The 19,393-nt window shown below is 39.6% G+C and overlaps 2 protein-coding genes across 2 annotated transcripts; both read left to right on the top strand.

Moving 5' to 3' along the window:
- The first annotated feature begins 100 nt into the window (after nucleotides 1–100).
- On the top strand, nucleotides 101–11,780 carry LOC135698456 (zinc finger protein 436-like). The gene is made up of 6 exons (XM_065218455.1): nucleotides 101–181; nucleotides 9,715–10,073; nucleotides 10,137–10,290; nucleotides 10,350–10,469; nucleotides 10,527–10,821; nucleotides 10,885–11,780. The coding sequence occupies exons 2-6, from the start codon at nucleotides 9,723–9,725 to the stop codon at nucleotides 11,702–11,704; spliced, it is 1,740 nt and encodes a 579-aa protein (XP_065074527.1). The 5' UTR covers nucleotides 101–181; nucleotides 9,715–9,722; the 3' UTR covers nucleotides 11,705–11,780.
- Nucleotides 11,781–14,048: 2,268 nt separating this feature from the next.
- On the top strand, nucleotides 14,049–17,547 carry LOC135698428 (probable ATP-dependent RNA helicase ddx20). The gene is made up of 2 exons (XM_065218404.1): nucleotides 14,049–14,355; nucleotides 14,422–17,547. The coding sequence occupies exons 1-2, from the start codon at nucleotides 14,175–14,177 to the stop codon at nucleotides 17,322–17,324; spliced, it is 3,084 nt and encodes a 1,027-aa protein (XP_065074476.1). The 5' UTR covers nucleotides 14,049–14,174; the 3' UTR covers nucleotides 17,325–17,547.
- Nucleotides 17,548–19,393: the final 1,846 nt, after the last annotated feature.

The raw sequence follows: 19,393 nt of genomic DNA on the forward strand, positions 1-19,393 counted from the left end.
CGGATCTGGAATGTATCGAAAGAAATATCTACGATTCACTGGCCGATGTCACAAGTTTTGTTGACGTTTCGTAAAAGTTGAAAGAGTTTTCGCCAGGAATTTGATCACAAGTTGTTCTGTGAATTCGTTGTGAAAATTAAGAGTAAAATTGGGAAAAAATACTACCTGCATGTCACGAACGGTAAGTAGTATCTACTTGCGTATGTTTTATGAAGCAAGCTAACGTATTTTGGGAAATGATTAAGAAGACATTCGATTGTAGTTTTTTTAAGGGGTAGGAATCTCAAAATAATTCAGAATGTTAAACGCTGTCCAGACTGGAGAGTTATAACATGTTATAACGGTTGTCAAATAATTGCAACATAGAAACCACCATCAAGATAGCGCTATAACATGTTATAACTCTGTAGTCTGAACGTACTATTAATTCCAACGTACACTGTACACAAACATCATCCTCTGATCGAATGAAACCTCAGACCATTCAAAACAAATCACCGAAATCGCTTTTTCGAATGATACCTGCAACGGATGACGGTTGTTTTGAAATCAGATGATTTCTCGCGTAACATTTGAAAAGGGCCTATGTCCAAAATGTAAACAATCCAGAAAATGAATTGTAAATTTTTCCGCCAGTATTTAATTCCTATATAAATAAATTTAAGTATTTTAGGCATTTATATTGTTCACAATAACAATAGTAACTATATCTCAGTACACAACATCCAAAACATGCGAAACGTTTTCAAAAATACATGAAAATCGATAAAAAATTAATATCACAGTAATAAGCCTTTTAGTGAATCTTTAAAAGGTTAGGCCCTTTTTGTTAAGCCGTTGTGCTTGTCATCATAAATTGTAGGCCCTTTGCTAAGCCTTTTCTTAACGTCAAATAAATCATCGGCCCTGCCTCAAGCAGTAGGGCCTAGCTTTGATTTGAAATTTTTCAATCATCGGCCCTTCTACGTCGCTAGGCTTATGAATGGAACCTCATCGAACGAAAAAAAATATATGTTAGGCCCGAGGTTAGGCCGTTTTAGCATGAATGATTGGAAAAATTTCGTGGATCGGCCGTTTTTAAAATCAAGTTATTTTTAATGATTTTTATCGATAATGCGGAACATTCCTATAGAGATTGCTGACGTTTATCGTACGTAGTGTGCGTCACGTATACGTATACGGAAAATGTTTTCATCGGGAAAAAAAACTTCATAGCGGAAAATTTTCCCGATGAAAACAAATCACTTACACAGTCATACTTTAGCAATCTCTATACGACTGGTAGCTAATTACCAGTGGTACAGAATGGTATCAAAAATCTGTTTGTTTACATTTTGATCATAGGCCCTTTTCAAATGTTACGCGAGATTTCCTCTAGAATACAGGATGAAAATTGTTATGAGAAGGGATAGGGCCTTCAGTTGAAATGCGTAATGCTCTCTTCAGAATGACTGTCATACTAAATGGAAATGCCTATGGTATTGGTTCAGCCCCATAACGCAAATCATTCAAAACGATGATGTAAATAATTCTATCGAATGTCATTTGCTGATCTGAGCTGACAAAAGAGGTGGAAGCATATGCATCGCTATCAGAGCTGTTTCGAACATAGGTAAAGGATGAAAACCAATGTTTGGCTAATTCGTGGTGGAGGTTTCCTTCACCACGAAAAAATTTTGTATCCATAATGGAATGGCTTCCCGAAAAAAAATAACAACAAACATACATTAAAAAACAATGTAACAATAAGACGAAAATTATAGGTAGGAGTTTTGCCGTTTTCGAAAGGGTACAATATTATAACAATCATTTTTACTGTCGACAATAAATATTAATGTTAGAGCATTGTTTCCACTGAAAATTTCACTGTAATTTTTTTTTCGGGTTGTTATGGCTATTCAGCATAGAAATGTAGATAATCAAATTATAAATCTAATTAAAAGCACTTGCATGTCACAACATTCTTAAATGTTTGTCCTCTGAGTGCCGTATGTTTTATAGCTAATTTTCAAACGAAAATCATCCTGTATTTGGATGACAGTCATATGGATGTTCATCATCTGACGACGAATTCAACCATAAGAAAATCATCCGAAATTCGAATGCATATTGTTAAAGGGCTCGAGCAATGCAATAATCATTCGAAGTATTGCGGATGTTTTGGTTCAGTGTACCAGCCCTTTAACGTACACTGAACCAAAACATCCGCAATACTTCGAATGATTATTGCATTGCTCGAGCCCTTTAACAATATGCATTCGAATTTCGGATGATTTTCTTATGGTATGATATTTCTTCTTATGCCAAGGGGTTGGTCACTCTACACAGTGTGCCAAAATCAAACTTGGGCACAGCCGGGTGTAGTCATTGGAGCTGTTTGGCACCCATGGTTACAATTCTTTTTGATCTTTAAAGTAACTGGCAACACTGAATTTTTTCTGTGCCAGCGCAGTTTGCATGTGTCATAATTTGTTATTGATGTTGCCGCAATATAATCAAATTATTTTCAAAACACAACCGTGAATCTCAACAACCAAGTCTCACAATCGTTACACCCGTGACGGCAGTCGCGTCCACATTTCTTCCTAGACGAAGAACAGCTGATAGCGGTATCTTGACCTGACCGAGGTTTCAGGCCATGGCTACACGAACTAGCGATGTAGGTCCCACGGCTGCGGCTGCTTCCAATGCTCCTGCTGGTCCGACTTTTCTGACGAATTTTATAGGAGACGCACCAGCAGAAGGAACAGCAGCAGCAGCATTGGAAGCACCCGCAGCCGTGGAAGCTGCATCGCTAATTCGTGTAGCCGTGGCCGGTGCTGGAAATCTTGGGCCGGTCACGACAAATCGTGCTTGAGTTTTAATCGGAAAGTCAACAACCAACAAAAACTATACCATTCGACCATTCGAACTGCTCGAATACATCCATGGCGGTGGCTGCTACACCAACCATTCCATCGTCCAATATATAATGTTGGAGGACCGTCTTGTCAAAATCTCAAATAGTTCAACAAATTATTTTTACTCTCCTGCCTTTTTACACTTCCAACTAACACAATAAGAAATTATAATTAAGAATCATTAACTACCCAGAAAAAGGAAAATCCTTTCTTTCTTTTCTCAGAAAAAGAAGCTTCCGCCCTTTCCAAGCTTACGTGTTTTCGATGTTCTCGTTGCTCCACGCACCCTTCATAGACTTGGAGGAGGAAAAGCACAGCTTCATAATAAATGGGAATTTTGTGCCTTTGTGGTCGATCGCACTGTGGTTGCACTTCATCAGCGTACACCGCCAGGGCTTCACTCGGGAACTCGATTAATCCGAAAGAGGAAGGAGGAGGTGGTGAATGCAGTCAGAAGCAGATCCTCGGACATACCGGGTGGGGTATTGAAGAAGTGGAGAAGCTTGCTCGGGAATGGAAGCGATTGTTCTTGGAGGTGCTGTAAACCTTGAAAATGATCGAATTTTCCGGCAGAGTATACGGGTTGGTGGACTTTGACAAGTAGTTCTGCTTGGAAAATGCTATTTGAATTTTGCTAATTCAATGTTGTTCAAGTGCTGGATGCTGCGTTCGACTGGTTCGACTGCGATGGCGTCTCCCATCATCGGGTCGGGCCCTTCGTCAGTCTGACGTGTGGTCCGGCCGGTGTTGGTTTCCAGTTTACCGACGGATGATACTCGGGCGGTAAAAAAAATCGATACAAATCCGTTTCCTCCACCGGCTCCCAGAAGGGCTGCCGAAGATGGAAGGTTCGTGTAGCAACGTACACACTTAAATTTTTTCGCCGAGATTCCAACAGCCGAGTAGTTCTGCAATTTATATTGCTGAGACTCAGTAAAACAATTGCCGAGACTCAGCTAACAAATAACATTTGCTGAGATATCAGCTAACAAACAGATATTTTGCAGAGATATCAGCAAAAGTAAATGCCGAGGTAATCGGCTGTTGGAGATTTTACCGAGCTAGATTATGTGTGTAGCTTGTCCGTTGCAGGCATCCTTAGAGACGGATGCAACCAGTGTGTAGTCTCACCTGGAGTCCGTGTCGTTTTTGAAAACATTAACAACAAAACAAAAACAAGAGCTGTTAAAATACCGGGTTGCCAAACAAGGCAGTATTCACAAGCAAATAAAAGTCATTTCAATGACTTCTTGGCACTGCCTGTACAGCTGCGGCACACTGAGGTACACTGAGAAAAATGTTGGCACAAAATAAGTGTGTAGAGTGACCACCCCTTGGCTTATATCGAAGTATGCAAAATATTGGCTAATTCAAGCAATTGTAATAAAATAATGTACAAGACATCCCAAGTAACATTTTAAGTTTTATGAAATACTGCAAAGCAACTATAAAACAACATTCATAAAACCCTGGTCAAGGCTATTTTGTCATTAATGCATCCACCATAACCTCATTAAGATTAGAATATGTCTAGTTTGCCCACCCTGGAGAAGGTTCTGAAGGGTGTATTCTCGAAGCTCTTCAAGATTGATTTACTGCAAAAGGTTGTATGACGAACGCGTTGAGAACCATTTGAAAGCTAAAATAAAAGCTATTTAGCAACAATAAAAACCCTTTCCGAGCCGTTTCTCCTAGCCGCATGCTAGGAAAGCATTAATCAAGATAGAAAAGGATTTATGAATCCGATCTTTTCAAAATAATTAAAATAGAAACTGATGATACAAAAATCTTGTTGAATATCCAAATTTATTACAATAGTTCTCATTAAGTGGCCTAGTTTTAAGTGCCATATCAAATTGTATGTGAAATGTACGTGAAAACATCGAAAAAATTAAGTCCACCCTCGTAAAACGTCGATTTGACCAATTATTTAAAATTGTAAAAACAATATATTCTTCAGATCGAGCTTGGCCGAGATTTTGTTTTATTATTTTCGCATTTAAATGTTTGCTCATTGCTAAGTTTACCAAAATATAGTTATATCTAAGGAAATGTTGATTGAAAATCGAAGATTGTAAAAAACAAGCAAACTAATTGTAACATGGCGGTGGCATAAAAGTTGATTTTCATGGGTCATTTGTGAAAAAGTTGTTTTGCTTTCAAGAATTCCTTAACAAATTCATAAGGTTTTAAAATGGCTTTTATGAAGAAAACTTGCAGGCTGAATTGTATTTATCTAAAGCCATTTTGCTTGATCCTAACCCGTTCAGATTTATGGCAGCATTAATGGAGGCAAAGTTGCCTGCAAAAAGTTAAACGTCAAAGTTTGTTTATCTTTCGATAGTTGCGCTGTGAGATCCAGGATTCTTCCAGACGGTTTTCTCCCGATGGATTGGGAGCAGCTACTAGCTTTTCGAACAGCTGGAAGCGCAATCGTTCCTGAAAAAGATCCCCTTCTTCCGGATGGTTACAGAAGTGCACCATCCAATGATGCAGAGATGTACGGTTGAATGAAATTTTCGAAGAGTCTTTCGCCGAATAAAATCGCTGCGTTGGATCGGAAACCAGCTGATCTACGCTAACCAACAGATTCAGTGGTTTGCTGTCGGTTGTTATTTCGATTGTCATCGCAAGATCTGGAGAAGGCTGGTATGTTTTTCAACTTTAGACAATGTTTTATGAGTTCGAGGGCCCCGCTCACTTTACTCTTGTCCGACAGATCGTCAGTCGTTGGTGGTGTGCTGGTTCTTCTAAAGAAGTAAATTTATCTGAAATTGACTTGATTTCTTCATTCTACTTCGTCTATCCTTCGAGATTTCCTTGTCATTAATTTGGCATTTATTAACTATGAGGAATTATCTTTTAAGCTCAATTTGTAAACAAAGTAATTGGTGAGTTAATGATGCACTTTAAAACGGCTAAAAAGCAACAATAAATGCTTTTTTCTCTAATGCAAAACCTAATTGTTTTATGGTTGCTTATATAATGATAGAACACGTTTATAAAGTTTTTTTTTGCTAATGACGTTTATGCTTGAATTACAGAACAGCTTTAAGGAGGGATTGATAACTGTTTTAAATTTATTTTTAAAAGAAGGCAGTTTTTGACTTTCTTGCCAGACTATGAAAGGTTTTTAAAACAACAAAAAGCTGAATTTCTAAGCAGGAATGTTTTACACTTTAAAATGCTCTATTTAAACTAAATGGATTGTTCATTGCCGTTATAAAACCATCATAAATCAGAGTGGATGCTAAATGGTTACTGAATTGTTACTTGGGATGAACGTATTCTCATTTATGCTCTAGAAAAAAGATTTAGTGAGCTGTGTTGAGAGGATGTAAACAAAGGCAAGAAAATTTATATTTTTCAAGCAAAATAACTTGAAAATTTATAGTGATCGACTCCGCACCACAAGTTGTTATCAATTGTGACGTCATTTAAAGTGTTGTAATGTTGCTTCATAGGTGAAGTTTACGATTTTCTGAGTTGGTTGGAAATGCTATCTAACATGAAGCTTTAGTGTGATTATTTATTTTTAACGGCTTTACTACAGCCTCAAGAAAGACAAAACAGTTAAATAGCGAAAATTTGCTCTCACGAGCTCAATCTCTGAACATGCCATGTATATTGAAACCACAAAATATGTGATTTCCTTTCACAGACTAGTAAATATAGTACCTACACACAAAAAATTATCGTTAATCAAATTAAAAAAAGCATTGGTGAAATTAAAAGTTTGCGTTGGTTCTTTTTGGTAGAAAGTCTTCAGCATTCAAAACAAAACTCAGTCAACTGTTAATTCAAAAGTTGTTCGTTCCCTACTTTTAAAAGTTAAAACTTTCAAAATGAATTGTTGTACTGTCAAATGGAAAGCGTGGGAATGTTGAAATTAAAAGCGGATTAGATCTTTTTAATTAAAACAACTTTTAATACGAAACTATGGTATTTCGGATCGTAAAAATATATATTTTCATTTTAAAAACAAGTATTTTAATTTTTACAGTAAAATTTTCATTTTAAGACCTAATTTGTATTACATTAAAAATTATTACTATTCAAATGATTTATTACTAAATATATTTTATTTACATTAAAACTGGACTCCGTTATCTGGTTCCGGACTAAGCTGCTCTGGTCATCCGTCTGATTTATCCGAAAGAATTTGATCTCATCAGCTGATGCTGCGGACATCCTCTATTGGGACCATTTCGTCCACCCGGTTTCCTAAAGCGTCGGTGCAGTGGCCTTGGAATCCTCCAAAGATTTCCTTTCTACGGACTGATTCGCTCCTTAAGGAAGTCGAGTTTCTTAGCATAAACGTCCTGGTATGCTTCTCAATTGGGTTGTACATCGGAGAATTTTCTTCCTGCCTCAAGCGTGGCTGAATCAGCAGCTTGCTAGCCGTGTACGCTTCCCGATTCACAACCTACCTTTTCCGTTGAAATAAGCTCGTTTTTTCTTCAAAAATACAACAAAAACTGTGTTATTTCCTGACGGTGAGGGTTTTAAAATCTATTCTTACTTATTGCAGCTTTCGACATTTCCAGAAGCTATTTCGTGGCGTTGATCCATAAGCAGTTCCAATTGTCAGGATCAGAATGCATGTTTGTTCGAGCCGGACGTCACACTTGCGGAACCCTTGCTCGCTGATCATTCAGGCACACTGAGCTTATTTCGTTGGTTGCTGACACCTGAAATTTGTTGAAATTAGTGGTGGCTCGAGTTGTGGTGTACCGCTCTGCTAGTAGCAGGAACCGATTCCAATGCCATAGATAAACCGGCGGAAGAAAAATTTGGACAAGTGGAAGCACTCCTGCTGCTCACTGCTACGTCTTGTTTACTTTAGCACGTGTAAAATTTAGCTAAGGTGCAGTGCTGCCAAAACTTTGCAATTAAGAGGTATTTTTGACAATTATACAATTTTTATTTAAAAAAAATCCACTTTTAAAATTACAAGTCGAAAATGAAAGAAACACTTTTGAACGAAAAAAAAAGTTTCGTTTTGAATATTTTCTTAGTTAAAACTACGAAATCTGCGAAACTTTTAATATAAAATTGCATAATTTTTAGAGCTACAATATTTGTTTTTTGTGTGTAGCCTTGAAAAAAAGTTGAAACCCTTATTTATGCAATTAGATTTCCCATCCAGGGGCGGAGCATGGCAATTATTTTTGTCGAAGAATATGTAAAAAAGGAGGGACTCCGGATGTTAATCTAGCTGTATATATATAGAGGTACCATACATGTTTTGACCACACTGCCCTCTGTTAACAATTAACAGACCTAAGTGTAAACGTATTGAGATGTCACCATTAAGAACAGCAATGACATCTGAAGGGAAATTAACACAGAAGCACGTTAACATGATTAATTGCAATAATTTGAATTAAATTCGACATGTAAATAGGTATTGGCCACTTGTGTATAGGAAAAATTTAGACGAAACCGTAATATCTGCAACATGTTGGCTAAATGCGCGAAATTAGGCACTGCGCAGATTTGTGGTACTTTATGGTACGTTGACTCGACTATGTCCAGCATTAACGATCGATTAGCAGAAGAGCGTTGAATTTTCGATATGCAAGAAAATGTGGATCACTTCTAGAATAAATAAATACAACAGGAATACAGGAGTTATCGTATCATGGTCAAATTCCTAATGGACAAAAATCCAGCAATATCAAGGGATGGTGATATTTAGAGGGGTATCTGCCACAGTATCTTCCCAAATAGTTCTTTATCCTGTTCTTTGAAGGAACCGTGAATCGTTATTTTAACGACTTTTTTTAATCGAAATGGTTTCCTCCTCTTTTTCTACAATAAAAGAAGATAAAATCAATAAATAATATAAAATTGGATAAAATACTAATGTCATCGTGTTAACAATCAAATGAAATTTGCCTAGCAGATGAAATAACAAACTGCTAAATATTTCGTATTTTTAAGTATTTTTAAGTATTTTTTAGATATCTTAGATATCAGTAAGATCTTTTTGAGTATTTCGCAAGGAATACAAAGTTTAGAATGGGATGCCCTAGATGTAATTGGCGAATCAAAGCAAAACTAAAACTAGTCATGAGACGATGTACCTACTAAAAAAAATGCAACCCACTCGAACAAAAACGAGAAAGCACTGAATGCGAATGTTTTTGTGATTGTTGCAACTTACAGGATTGAAGAGGAGAAAGGAGCTAGCGGTTATCATTAAGTTCAAGTCGAAAAACGATATGAAAATGATTTTTTAAATTACACCGATCGGTAGGCCATGGAGTTACGTATGTACTCGAGGTGTATATAGGGACGTATTATTTGTATATTCTATAAATAAACAGACAATCTATAGTTGAAGATGTTTATTTCAAATAACAAACTAAAGTGGTAATTTTTATACGATAGATGAGAAGATGAAAGTATAGAGTTGATAGTTCTGTTAGAGAACGGCAGTGTGAAAATTATATATAGAGAGTAGAAAGCGAGCAAGGACAACTTTTTAGGAAGGTACAAACCGGTTTGATCATCTCTCTTTACCAAACTTCCCCGTTGGAGAGGAATGGTGAGGGGTATACCCCAAACCCCTCCCCCCCGCCACCACTGGCAAAAAGAGTTCTATCGATTGTTTCCCATTTTATATAAAAACATAAGAAAGGGATGAGTAAGTAAGTAACATTTTTTTAAATCATTAATCTACAGTAAGGAAAAATACACCAATTACTCGATATTGCCCACATTACAAAATATGTGCAATCACGGTAAACTAAAGCTTAAAAAATAGTCTGATCGAATCCCTTATTGTTGTTGTTTAATGTGTAATCAGAGTTCATCATGGATGCTGACATAAACGATCCTTCTTCGAATGGTCAACCGGTAATCAAGCAGGAACCCTTCGAAGAGCCTACTGTCAACGAATCAGCCTCGGAATCAGCATCCTATGACGATGGATTCATCAGTGAGGCCTTGGTGGACTCGTTACGCAACGTACCGGATCCCATGTACATGAACACACCACGGGGCCAAAAAAATCCAATTGTCACACTAGACTCCATCAAAAAGGAACTTCATTATGAATGTGAACTATGTGGGAAACGTTTCCGCAAGACAGCCGATTTTTATCAACATAAAATAACCCATGGAGAGCCTTTGAACTGTGACATGTGCTCGGAACGGTTTTTCAAGGTTCGTATGACATCGTACTGAACATGAAGTGAATCATGCTTGGCAAACGAATACTATTTACAGCCATGGGATCTCACAAAACATCAAATGGAAAAGCACAGCGGTTCAACGATGCCGAAATGCGAAATTTGTAGCAAAACATTTATAGAGCATTGGAGGTTGCTGCGTCACTTGCGTACGCATTCTGATGAAAAAAAATTCAAATGTGACATGTGCGGTGAGTAAATGAGACTGTTTGCACATTATTGACGTGCAATGGTGCATTTTGTTTTTCAGATAAAGCATTTTCAGAGAGTGGAAATTTAGTTAAACATAAGAAGCAAGTACATTCAAAAGATCGTCCATTTAAATGCAATATTTGTGAAAAAAGTTATCCCCAGAAAAAAGATCTTCAAGGTAAGCAGCTCTGTGCACAATCAAAACGAGTTTTATCAATGTAAGTTTTCGGTTTAGGTCACATGATTGTTCACACCGTGAAGCGTTTTTCCTGTCCGTTTTGCAAGGAAGAATTCGCACAAATAGAAGAAAAACGTGCACATGTGAAAACTGTCCATCCACATAATTCCAACGAGAAAACTTTTTCTTGTGTGCTCTGCAATGCTACATTCAATTCTAAGACGAAATATTCCAATCACTACCTAACTCATGGAGAGCGCAACTTTCAATGCAGACACTGCACGAAGAGGTTTCATACCATCCCACGCTTACGGAAGCATTTGCGATCCCATCGAATTGAAGAACATTCCAGGTATCACTTAGATCTTAAGCTATTGAAAACCTTATTCGCAACGCCCCTTTTTTTTCTTTTAAGATGCGAAATTTGCGATAAATCCTTCTCCCAAGACTGCAATATGAAACGACACATCGAGGTAATGCACATGCGCGATGGTCGTTTATTTTGCCTGCACTGCTCGCAAACGTTTGAACTGGCCGATGAGTTGCGCACCCATCGAGAGACCGAACACACGAACGATCGTCCCTACAAGTGTTCGTTCTGTGAGAAAGCCTTTTCTCACTTGCAAAGCCTTGCCAACCATAGTAAATGCCATCGCAACCCGGATCGTCATTTGAAGGAGTTTATCAAACCGATCAAACGGATACGTAAGGCCCCGCAAAAGTTGAATGATTTCGTAGATCCCAACTCAGTTATGCTACAGGATGAAGGGACAAATCCTACACAATCAGGCGAAACATCAAATCTTCTCAAACTTCTGCATGTTAAGAAAAGAGGTCGTCCTAAGAAGAATCCGGTCACTGCAACAGTCACATCGAATGCATGCGAAAAACCGTTGGTAAGTCAGACCAACTGCCAACTTTTTGATGCTCTACAGATCAAGAAAAGGATTGTGGCAAGAGAATGTGATCGAAATTTAGGTGAAACACCTAGTCATGATCAGGAAAGCCTGCTCGAACCGGTGCATGTTAAGAATAGAGGTCGTCCAAAGAAGATGCTAGTTACTGCAGTAGGGCAATTTACGGACCCATCTATAACACCATTGGTGTGTCAGAAAGACCCGGATTCAGTTGAGCAAAATGACTCAAAGGAAACATCAGCCACGGTTACTGAAATCAAGCAAGAAGAAGAAGAAGATTTGATTGATATTGGACCAACTTTAATTACGGAAAGTTAAATGAGCATGTGAAGTTCGAATTTATGTGATTAAAGTAATAATGGTAATTGTTATTCCTAATGCAGCTATTTTTGAATTGTGCTCTATTAAAACATATAGATGATGTTTTCCCAAGAAAAATAAAGATTGTCAGAGATGCTTGAGATTTAGCTCACCGAGAGTTTCTTCGACACATGAGTGTGCTAGCATAGTTTCCACCACAAACGAAGTGACAGACGGAGCGGCTCGAAAACTTTGGTGACTAACATGCTATTGCAATTTTTCAGTGTACCACATGGCAACACCACTACTACTGGATTGTACCACATGGCAACACTACTACTAGATTGAACTAGCATTTTCACCAAATGTACAAGAATGTTTTGGTTCTATCTCTTTCACTCTACTCAAAACTGAAATGCATAAAAAAATGACAAAATGATACGCACTCTTTGCACACTGTCAAAGAATCATTGTACACAAAATCAACTTCGTTCAAATCAAAACAAAAAAACTAACCCATCTGGTTGATGATGGCACAAGCTTCCAAGAAAATTCTATTACAGTGAACCACATTATTTAAATGGATTTCTTCGCCAGTTAGTCGTCTGTCACTTCGTTTGTGGTTTCCACACTGTTCCATCTGGTCTATACTTCCAATAAAAGTTCCTTTCCATGAGCTATCGAAACATTTCTTTGAAGAAGTCCATTTTTCAAAGGCGAACGTTTAAAAAGCTTCACTCAGGGTTGCTTCCACTCACTTGCTATAAAAAAATATTATTCGGAATTATACAATCATTAGATGTTATAATGCTATGTTGCACTTGTAAGTAACAAGAAGAGGGTGTAAAGTATGTGTTTAACTCATAAAACCTGCCAATTTCGCTTTGAGAGCGTCACAATCAGCGATTTTATGATTCGTGAACGTTCACTCAGAGTGAGCGCTCACGAGTCGTGAAATCGCTGATTATGACGCACTGAAAGCAATATTGACAGATTTTATGTGTCAGACATATACTTCATGACCTCTTCTTGTAACTTACAAGTACTTATTAGCATTAAACTATTTCATGATTACATAATTCCGAAAAACATTTTTTTATAGCAAGTGAGTGGAAGTAACCCTGGCTTCACTATATCATAGAGGTAACTCTAAGACCAGAAGGTCCCGAAAAACGAGCTCAACTTTTTGGCTCAGCTCTGGTACTATCTTCGGTCCCAAGCTAATCGATGTACCCCTCGAAACATAGGAAAATCCACGAGCCCCTCATTTTATCTGTCAAACCTTCATAGAGAATCAAAACAAACATAGGGTAGTACTAGAATTTCGACTAGAATGGGGAACGTTAATCGATTTACTTGGGACCAATAGGCTAGTCAAGTAGTGAGTCAATTTAAAATCGTTAGTTTCGTATTGATTGTTGACTATATGTCTGATACGCAACAAGATCGATTTGACTTGGGGTATACGGCAGGTATATATACATCTTGAGATACATACACTATAGAATTTAGATTCTGATTCATCAGAACTGGAATCAGTATACTGAACAACACGTCTTCCTAAAGGACGTCGAAAAAGCCAAATGAAGTCCATGGTTGCAGGTAATCTGTTATAGAACCAAACTTGAGGATCACCTTCGCACCATCTGTGGTTGACCCAATTACATCTGCGCGAGCATCTGCGCTGGTCATATCAAATTCTACCAATTTCTCCTGAATCAAATCAATATGTTCAACAGTACCAGATCCCTCTATTCTAGCAAATCCAAGATTGAACGACGTTCCATCTGCACAATGCAAGTTAACATTTAGACACAATTTAGATATCTCCTGTTTTGGAGACTACCCTAATAAAAAATTACCATAAACGAACGATAACCCAAATGATTGAACTAATCCACTAATGGTTTGGATGATACCCAGAACACGTCGTTAAGCAAATTAACCATAGCATTTTTATTAGGGTAGTCCACTCGTCTAGAATGAGACTAAACTTATCAGCACGGCGAGTTTAAATCTGCTCGATAACCTGTTTTCAAACAAACATGTAGATCTTTGTATTTATCTAAAACAATGTTACATTTTACCTGCTTTTTGGCCTCTTCGTGTAGGTTGGATCGACAGAATGAACGCCGAAAAAGGAATCGCATTATTTGCGAGAAATCGGCAGTTGAAGCCATTGTTCATTGAGGCAATTTCGCCCTAATGAAATGTCGGCAATGATTTATTTCTCGGTTTCCTATCCCCACTCACAACAATCGATAATAAAAATTTCTTTCGCTTCTCCGAAATGATCACCACCGTTCCAAATGACACGCACTACGACTAGCCAATCAGCTCTTTTCTTGTTCCATCTCATTCCAGTAGCAAAAGTGTGAGCAAACAGACGCAAATCACTTTTGATCCATCGTCTTTTGCTGCCATCAAAGAAAAAAGTGCGAAAAACTAAAATCAGAAAAGTGAAATCCAGATTAAAATCCGATCCAGGATGGCCGCTCACAACCTGAATGACGAACGGCCTCGCACGGCAGATGTCGAGTTTGATCCGAGTTTGGAGTTTTCGAAAATGTTCCTCTCGGAACCGGTGGTACGGGGCCTGACGCGAAACAACTTCATCCACCCTTCCCCCATCCAGGCACGTGCAATCCCGCTTGCAAAGCTCGGGCTAGGTATGGAATTGGTCGCTTTCATGATTTTTGTGTGCTTGGAGATTTTTGTTTTGTTTTGTTTTCTAGATTTGTTGGTGCAAGCAAAATCCGGAACCGGAAAGACACTGGTGTTTGCCGTGATGATTGTCGAGAATCACAACCCGGATGTCACATTTCCGCAATCGTTGACGATCGTACCGGCAAGGGAGATTGCGGTGCAGATTGAGGACGTGTTGAATCGGATCGGGTATTCTGTTCCGGGCTTCCGGGCTAAAAGTTTCATCGGCGGATTGGACATCAGTCAGGACCGGAAGAACTTGCAGAACTGTTCGGCAGTGGTCGGAACTCCGGGAAGGATCAATCATCTGATAAAGAGTAATGTGTTGAATACGAGCCAGATCAAGATTTTAGTGCTGGATGAAGCGGATTCGTTGATTTCCGGGACGCTCAAATCGGAAGTGAATCAGATTGTCAAAATGGTGCCAACCAAACGGCAAACGGTAGTGTGCAGTGCCACCTTCTACAACAACAGGGATCGCGAATTGTGTACATACTTGAACGAGAAGTTTATCGGAGTGACCCCGAAGAAGGAGATACCGGTGCTTCAAGGAATTCGGCAGTTTGTCCGGGAATTGCCCGAAGCGAAGGACAATATTAAGGAGATGATGGCAAAGATTGCCGAACTAAATCAGATACTGAAGAAGGTTCCGTACGGACAATGTTTGGTGTTTGCCAACACACAAACCAAGGCTGAGACTTATTGTAGCTACTTGAGTCGAGCTGGATGGCCTGCGGAAGTTATCCGAGGTGGACAGGAGCAACGGGTTCGGTTGAAGACAGTTGAAAACTTGAAGCAGTTTCGATGCAGAGTTTTGACCGCGACGGATGTCATCTCACGAGGAATTGACGCCGAAAATGTAAACCTGGTGGTTAATGTTGATGTTCCGAAGGACAATTCGATCTATCTCCACCGAATTGGACGTGCTGGACGTTTCGGCACCCAAGCCGTCTCAATCACACTGGTATCATCGGCCAAAGAGATGGAACGTTTTCGCAAAATCCTACACAACATTGGCGGTAACGAAACGTTTGTCTATCATCTTCCAACAGAGAAGATGGAAGAAATTTGGAGCTTTGAGCAGTATGGCGACAAATATGCAAAGCTGTACGCTTCGGCATTGGAGCAGGAAATCCGTGATCAAGGGGCGGACCGTACGTTCTTGGAAACGATTATAGAAGTGGATTCCAAAACGGAATTGGGACAGAAGTCGACCGAATCTGTTTTGGAGGATAGTCTGGAAGAGAAAGCCCAAAAAGTCGATACCATCATGTCAGCTGATTCGCTCGAGTCCAAGCAACAAAAGGAACCGGAAGAGATAGATGAAGAAGAAGAGGAGGTGATAATTCGAAGGTTCCCTCTGGGGTGCCCGGACGAGAATGATACCAATGATATTGACGATATGTTCCTTGCTGCCATTGAAAAGGTGGACGCCGAAGAGGGGCAGCAACATAACCATCTGGAGCTGGTCTCCCAAAACAAGCTCCAATTCGGAGACAGTGAAGTGCAGCTGGTACTTGATGCCTATGAAAATGATCAAGCAAGCTCGTCAATGCCAGTGGCTAATGTAGATGATCTGTTTTTGGCTGCCATGAACAGGTTGGAGCTGGAGGAAGCCAACGATAAATCCGGTGATCCATTAACGTCCGAAGACAACATCCAGATAACGAAAAAAGCAAAGCTCGACATTGAGAATGGAAATGCCGCAGAATCTCAAAATGTGGACAAAAATCCCGTCGAAATGGTGGCAGATGAAAGCGAATGCCCTATTTCCAACGGGAAAAATGTCGATGATCTTTTTCTTGCAGCCATGCAGAAAGTTGATCTTGAGCAAACATCAGCGGAAGCTTCGGATAAACAATCATCCACGCCATCATCGGAACTCAGCTGTTCAACACCCGAATCTTGCTATACTACAGACAGTTCTTTCAGCTCAAACGCCACCAAAAAGGTTGAAGTTGGCTCAAATTTCACCACCCCGAACTCTCGAGTCCAGGAAATCCGCGGTGCTGTCCCGGATCATCAGGTGAGCTCATCGAGCTCCAACAATTCGTCGGAAATCGATCGAGCTTCTGACCCAGGAATCCCAACTCAACAGAACTGCCTTCCCCTGGAGGTGAATAACGATGCCCTGTTTGCCAAGATCATGGAACAAAAGGAACTGGGAGCTGGTCAACAACACCGACCGTTACAGTTCTCCATTGACGGCTGCAGCTTGGAAGTGCACGATGATCCGATCAGCGATCGGGACATCAACTCTCGCAAAGGGTCCGTTCCGGACGTGGTTCCAAGTGCTATCACGCTTGATCCATCCCGGCTCCAGCAGCAACCATCCGTCGAGGAGGAAGAAGAGGAAGCTGCCAATTTCGATCTTAACTCCAACACGTGCGGTTCCAACCATGGATCCGCTTTCGAACCCGAAGAAGCCGTTGTCCCGCAGGATAACCGCCCCAAGCGGATCCGCTTCCAGCAGCAAGATGACAATTCCATGGAACTGCAATCGAACTCCGTCGGTGTAATCCCCGGTGGAGTAAGCCAGCAGGGCGATCAACCGGAAGCTCTGCCCCCGATTCCCGATACCGTATCCGCCACAGAGGAAGCCGATGATGCAAGTTCCTACTCCTCTCAGTATGACAGCGAATCTTCTAACTCGTCATTCTTCGATCAACGGGTATGGGAAACGGAAGCGCCCGGACAAAATGCTGCCAATGTGCCAGCAGCGGGACAACAGCAGCCGCAGCAGCATGATGCATCACAAACACAGGAGGCAGGAGCCAAGAAACGGAAGGTTTCCAAGCGATCGAAGAATGCCACCAATCGCTACCATCGGTCGTATGCCAGCTGGACGTCCCACTATTGGAACCAGATGACGATGATCCAGGATTACGTGCGATTCGCGGCCTACGCCCGGCACAACGCTTTTGGAAATTGAACCTCTTCGTTTGCATTTGCCCTGACTACTATTTTACGATAGAGAACGTAGCTAAGTAGTAATGATCTTCTTCGAAATGTGATGTTATTACGATAATCGAATTAATTTTCAGTTGCTTTTTTCCTTCCTTTTCTTTTTTGTTTTGTTCGCCATGAAGGCTTTTTTTGAGCTAGGGAGAGAGAGAGAGAGAAGTAATCTAAACACAAGTTGAAATAAAAATGGATTTAAAATGTCGCTTCCGTGTTTTAAAGTATGCCCTTTTCTGTCACAAATATGGACTTAAAATTGACCCACCACACTTAGATTTTTTTTTTGCCGAGATGGGTTAGCTGAATCTCGGCAAGTTTTTCACTGAGATCCAGCAAAATAAAATGCCGAGCTGCTCGGTGGTGCCCATCTCGGCAAAAACAAGTGTGCAGTAAAAGAGCTTGAATTCATAAAGAGGCGACATCTTAGTGTGCAGGTAATTGGGTGCGTCGTCTATCGGTGTTGATCGTTGCATGGCGGGCGAGTTCGGTGAGGCAAGTCCAGAGCCCAGATAGAAATATCAAGAAATTTAAAGTTGCATGGAAAATTCTGGAATAATCAGAGAATTTTCTTTTGTAAACAAAACTTGTTAGGGCCCTTTCCGCGCAAACCAACAACACCACCGGGCCTACAAGTTTTGTTTTCAAAAGATGATAGGCCCTCTCAACGCACAGTTTAACTGTATGGAGCGTTAAATCAATTAAATCACGAAAATATCGTAAATAAAGCTATAATAAACTATAAAAGTTTTTAAGCCAATGCCTGAAATCTTAAATAAAGAAACCTAACCATAACTAAACTATAAAAGTGCTGTTAGAAGCCATGCCGTTTGGATTAAAATTTCCCCCCGTGTAGGCAATCGTCCATACATTTTTTTTTATTGGAAATTTGTATGGGCCGTACACACATGCCACCTATAGTCGCTATATTCATAGTCTAGCGGATAGAATCTCGGGAACCAATTGAGCTGTCAAATAGCGGAACCAATCGAGCAAATCACGAGCAACAACAGAAAAGATCACATCAGTTATTGCGATCAAAACTTTGGAAACCCTTTTCTGGTGACTCAAGGCTTGCCTACGCAAACTAACACCATCTTTGAGTTGGGGAAAAGTTTCCCCTATCCGATGATACTGGTAATTTGCGTTCGATTGGCGAGGAAAGAATAATAATTAACGTTTTATTTATAAAAGTTGATAGTACCTTTTCAATTGTTGGTCTACAATATATTGAAATGGTTCCGCTTTTTGATAGATAGAAATTCTATCCGCCAGACTATTAATATAGCGACCACAGACAAACAGACGTAACTCTTCATTGTGTATCTTCGTTCACGCATTTAACGGTTGATTTGAATATTATCTGTTCCGCGAACTACTCGCCGCAGCGCTGGCATCGGATCACTTTGACGTTTCTATACATTCTATAGAACTTTTATGCAATATTGTTTGCGAGTTAGAGAGCAAGCTTGTTTTCCGCGCGAAGCCTGAAAGATGTCGCTACTGAGGTCCTATCTTTTGAGATACTATGTTTTCAAGAAAAACTTTTTCAAAGAGTTACGTCTGTTTGTCTGTGTAGCGACTATAATGCAACCCCAAAAAAAATCATCGACAGTGTTTTTCTCAACTTGCTGTTTCAAAACATGGAACAACAAATATTCTGAAAATGGCAGAATTTCAAAAAATTTCTACGATTCTTAAGAATAGGATAATAATTAGGGTTACCATCCCTAATACAAATAACCATAAAAGAGAGCTTAACGACGTGTTCGGGGTATCATCACAACCATTTGTGAGATAGTTTACCCATCCAAGATACAGTTCATTTATGGTATTTGTTTATTAGGGATACCATATCAAAAACTTGAAAAGAGGGAATTTCATTTGAGGTTTGGAGATAAAGGAGGACAATGTTTGCTTTGCTTAAGGTGATACTCTAAGGAAGCCTTAGCGTAAAACTTCAAAGGCACAAATGTCAGCTTCCACAAAACATACAAAATTGAAATTGCTACTCTTTGTTTGTAGTAGCACAGCAAACAAGGA

The sequence above is a fragment of the Ochlerotatus camptorhynchus genome, unplaced genomic scaffold (genome assembly GCF_037179485.1).
Source record: "Ochlerotatus camptorhynchus isolate MF236.1 unplaced genomic scaffold, CSIRO-AGI_Acam_v1.1 ptg000086l, whole genome shotgun sequence".
Taxonomy (NCBI): Eukaryota; Metazoa; Arthropoda; class Insecta; order Diptera; family Culicidae; genus Ochlerotatus; species Ochlerotatus camptorhynchus.

Bases quoted from the DNA above. Each gene is read 5' to 3' on its own strand.
- LOC135698428 (XM_065218404.1), top strand. From the start codon at position 14,175: ATGGCCGCTCACAACCTGAATGACGAACGGCCTCGCACGGCAGATGTC. The intron at 14,356-14,421 runs GTATGGAATTGG...TTTGTTTTCTAG, and splicing joins GCTTGCAAAGCTCGGGCTAG to ATTTGTTGGTGCAAGCAAAA.
- LOC135698456 (XM_065218455.1), top strand. From the start codon at position 9,723: ATGGATGCTGACATAAACGATCCTTCTTCGAATGGTCAACCGGTAATC. The intron at 10,291-10,349 runs GTGAGTAAATGA...TTTGTTTTTCAG, and splicing joins ATTCAAATGTGACATGTGCG to ATAAAGCATTTTCAGAGAGT. The intron at 10,470-10,526 runs GTAAGCAGCTCT...TTTTCGGTTTAG, and splicing joins CCAGAAAAAAGATCTTCAAG to GTCACATGATTGTTCACACC.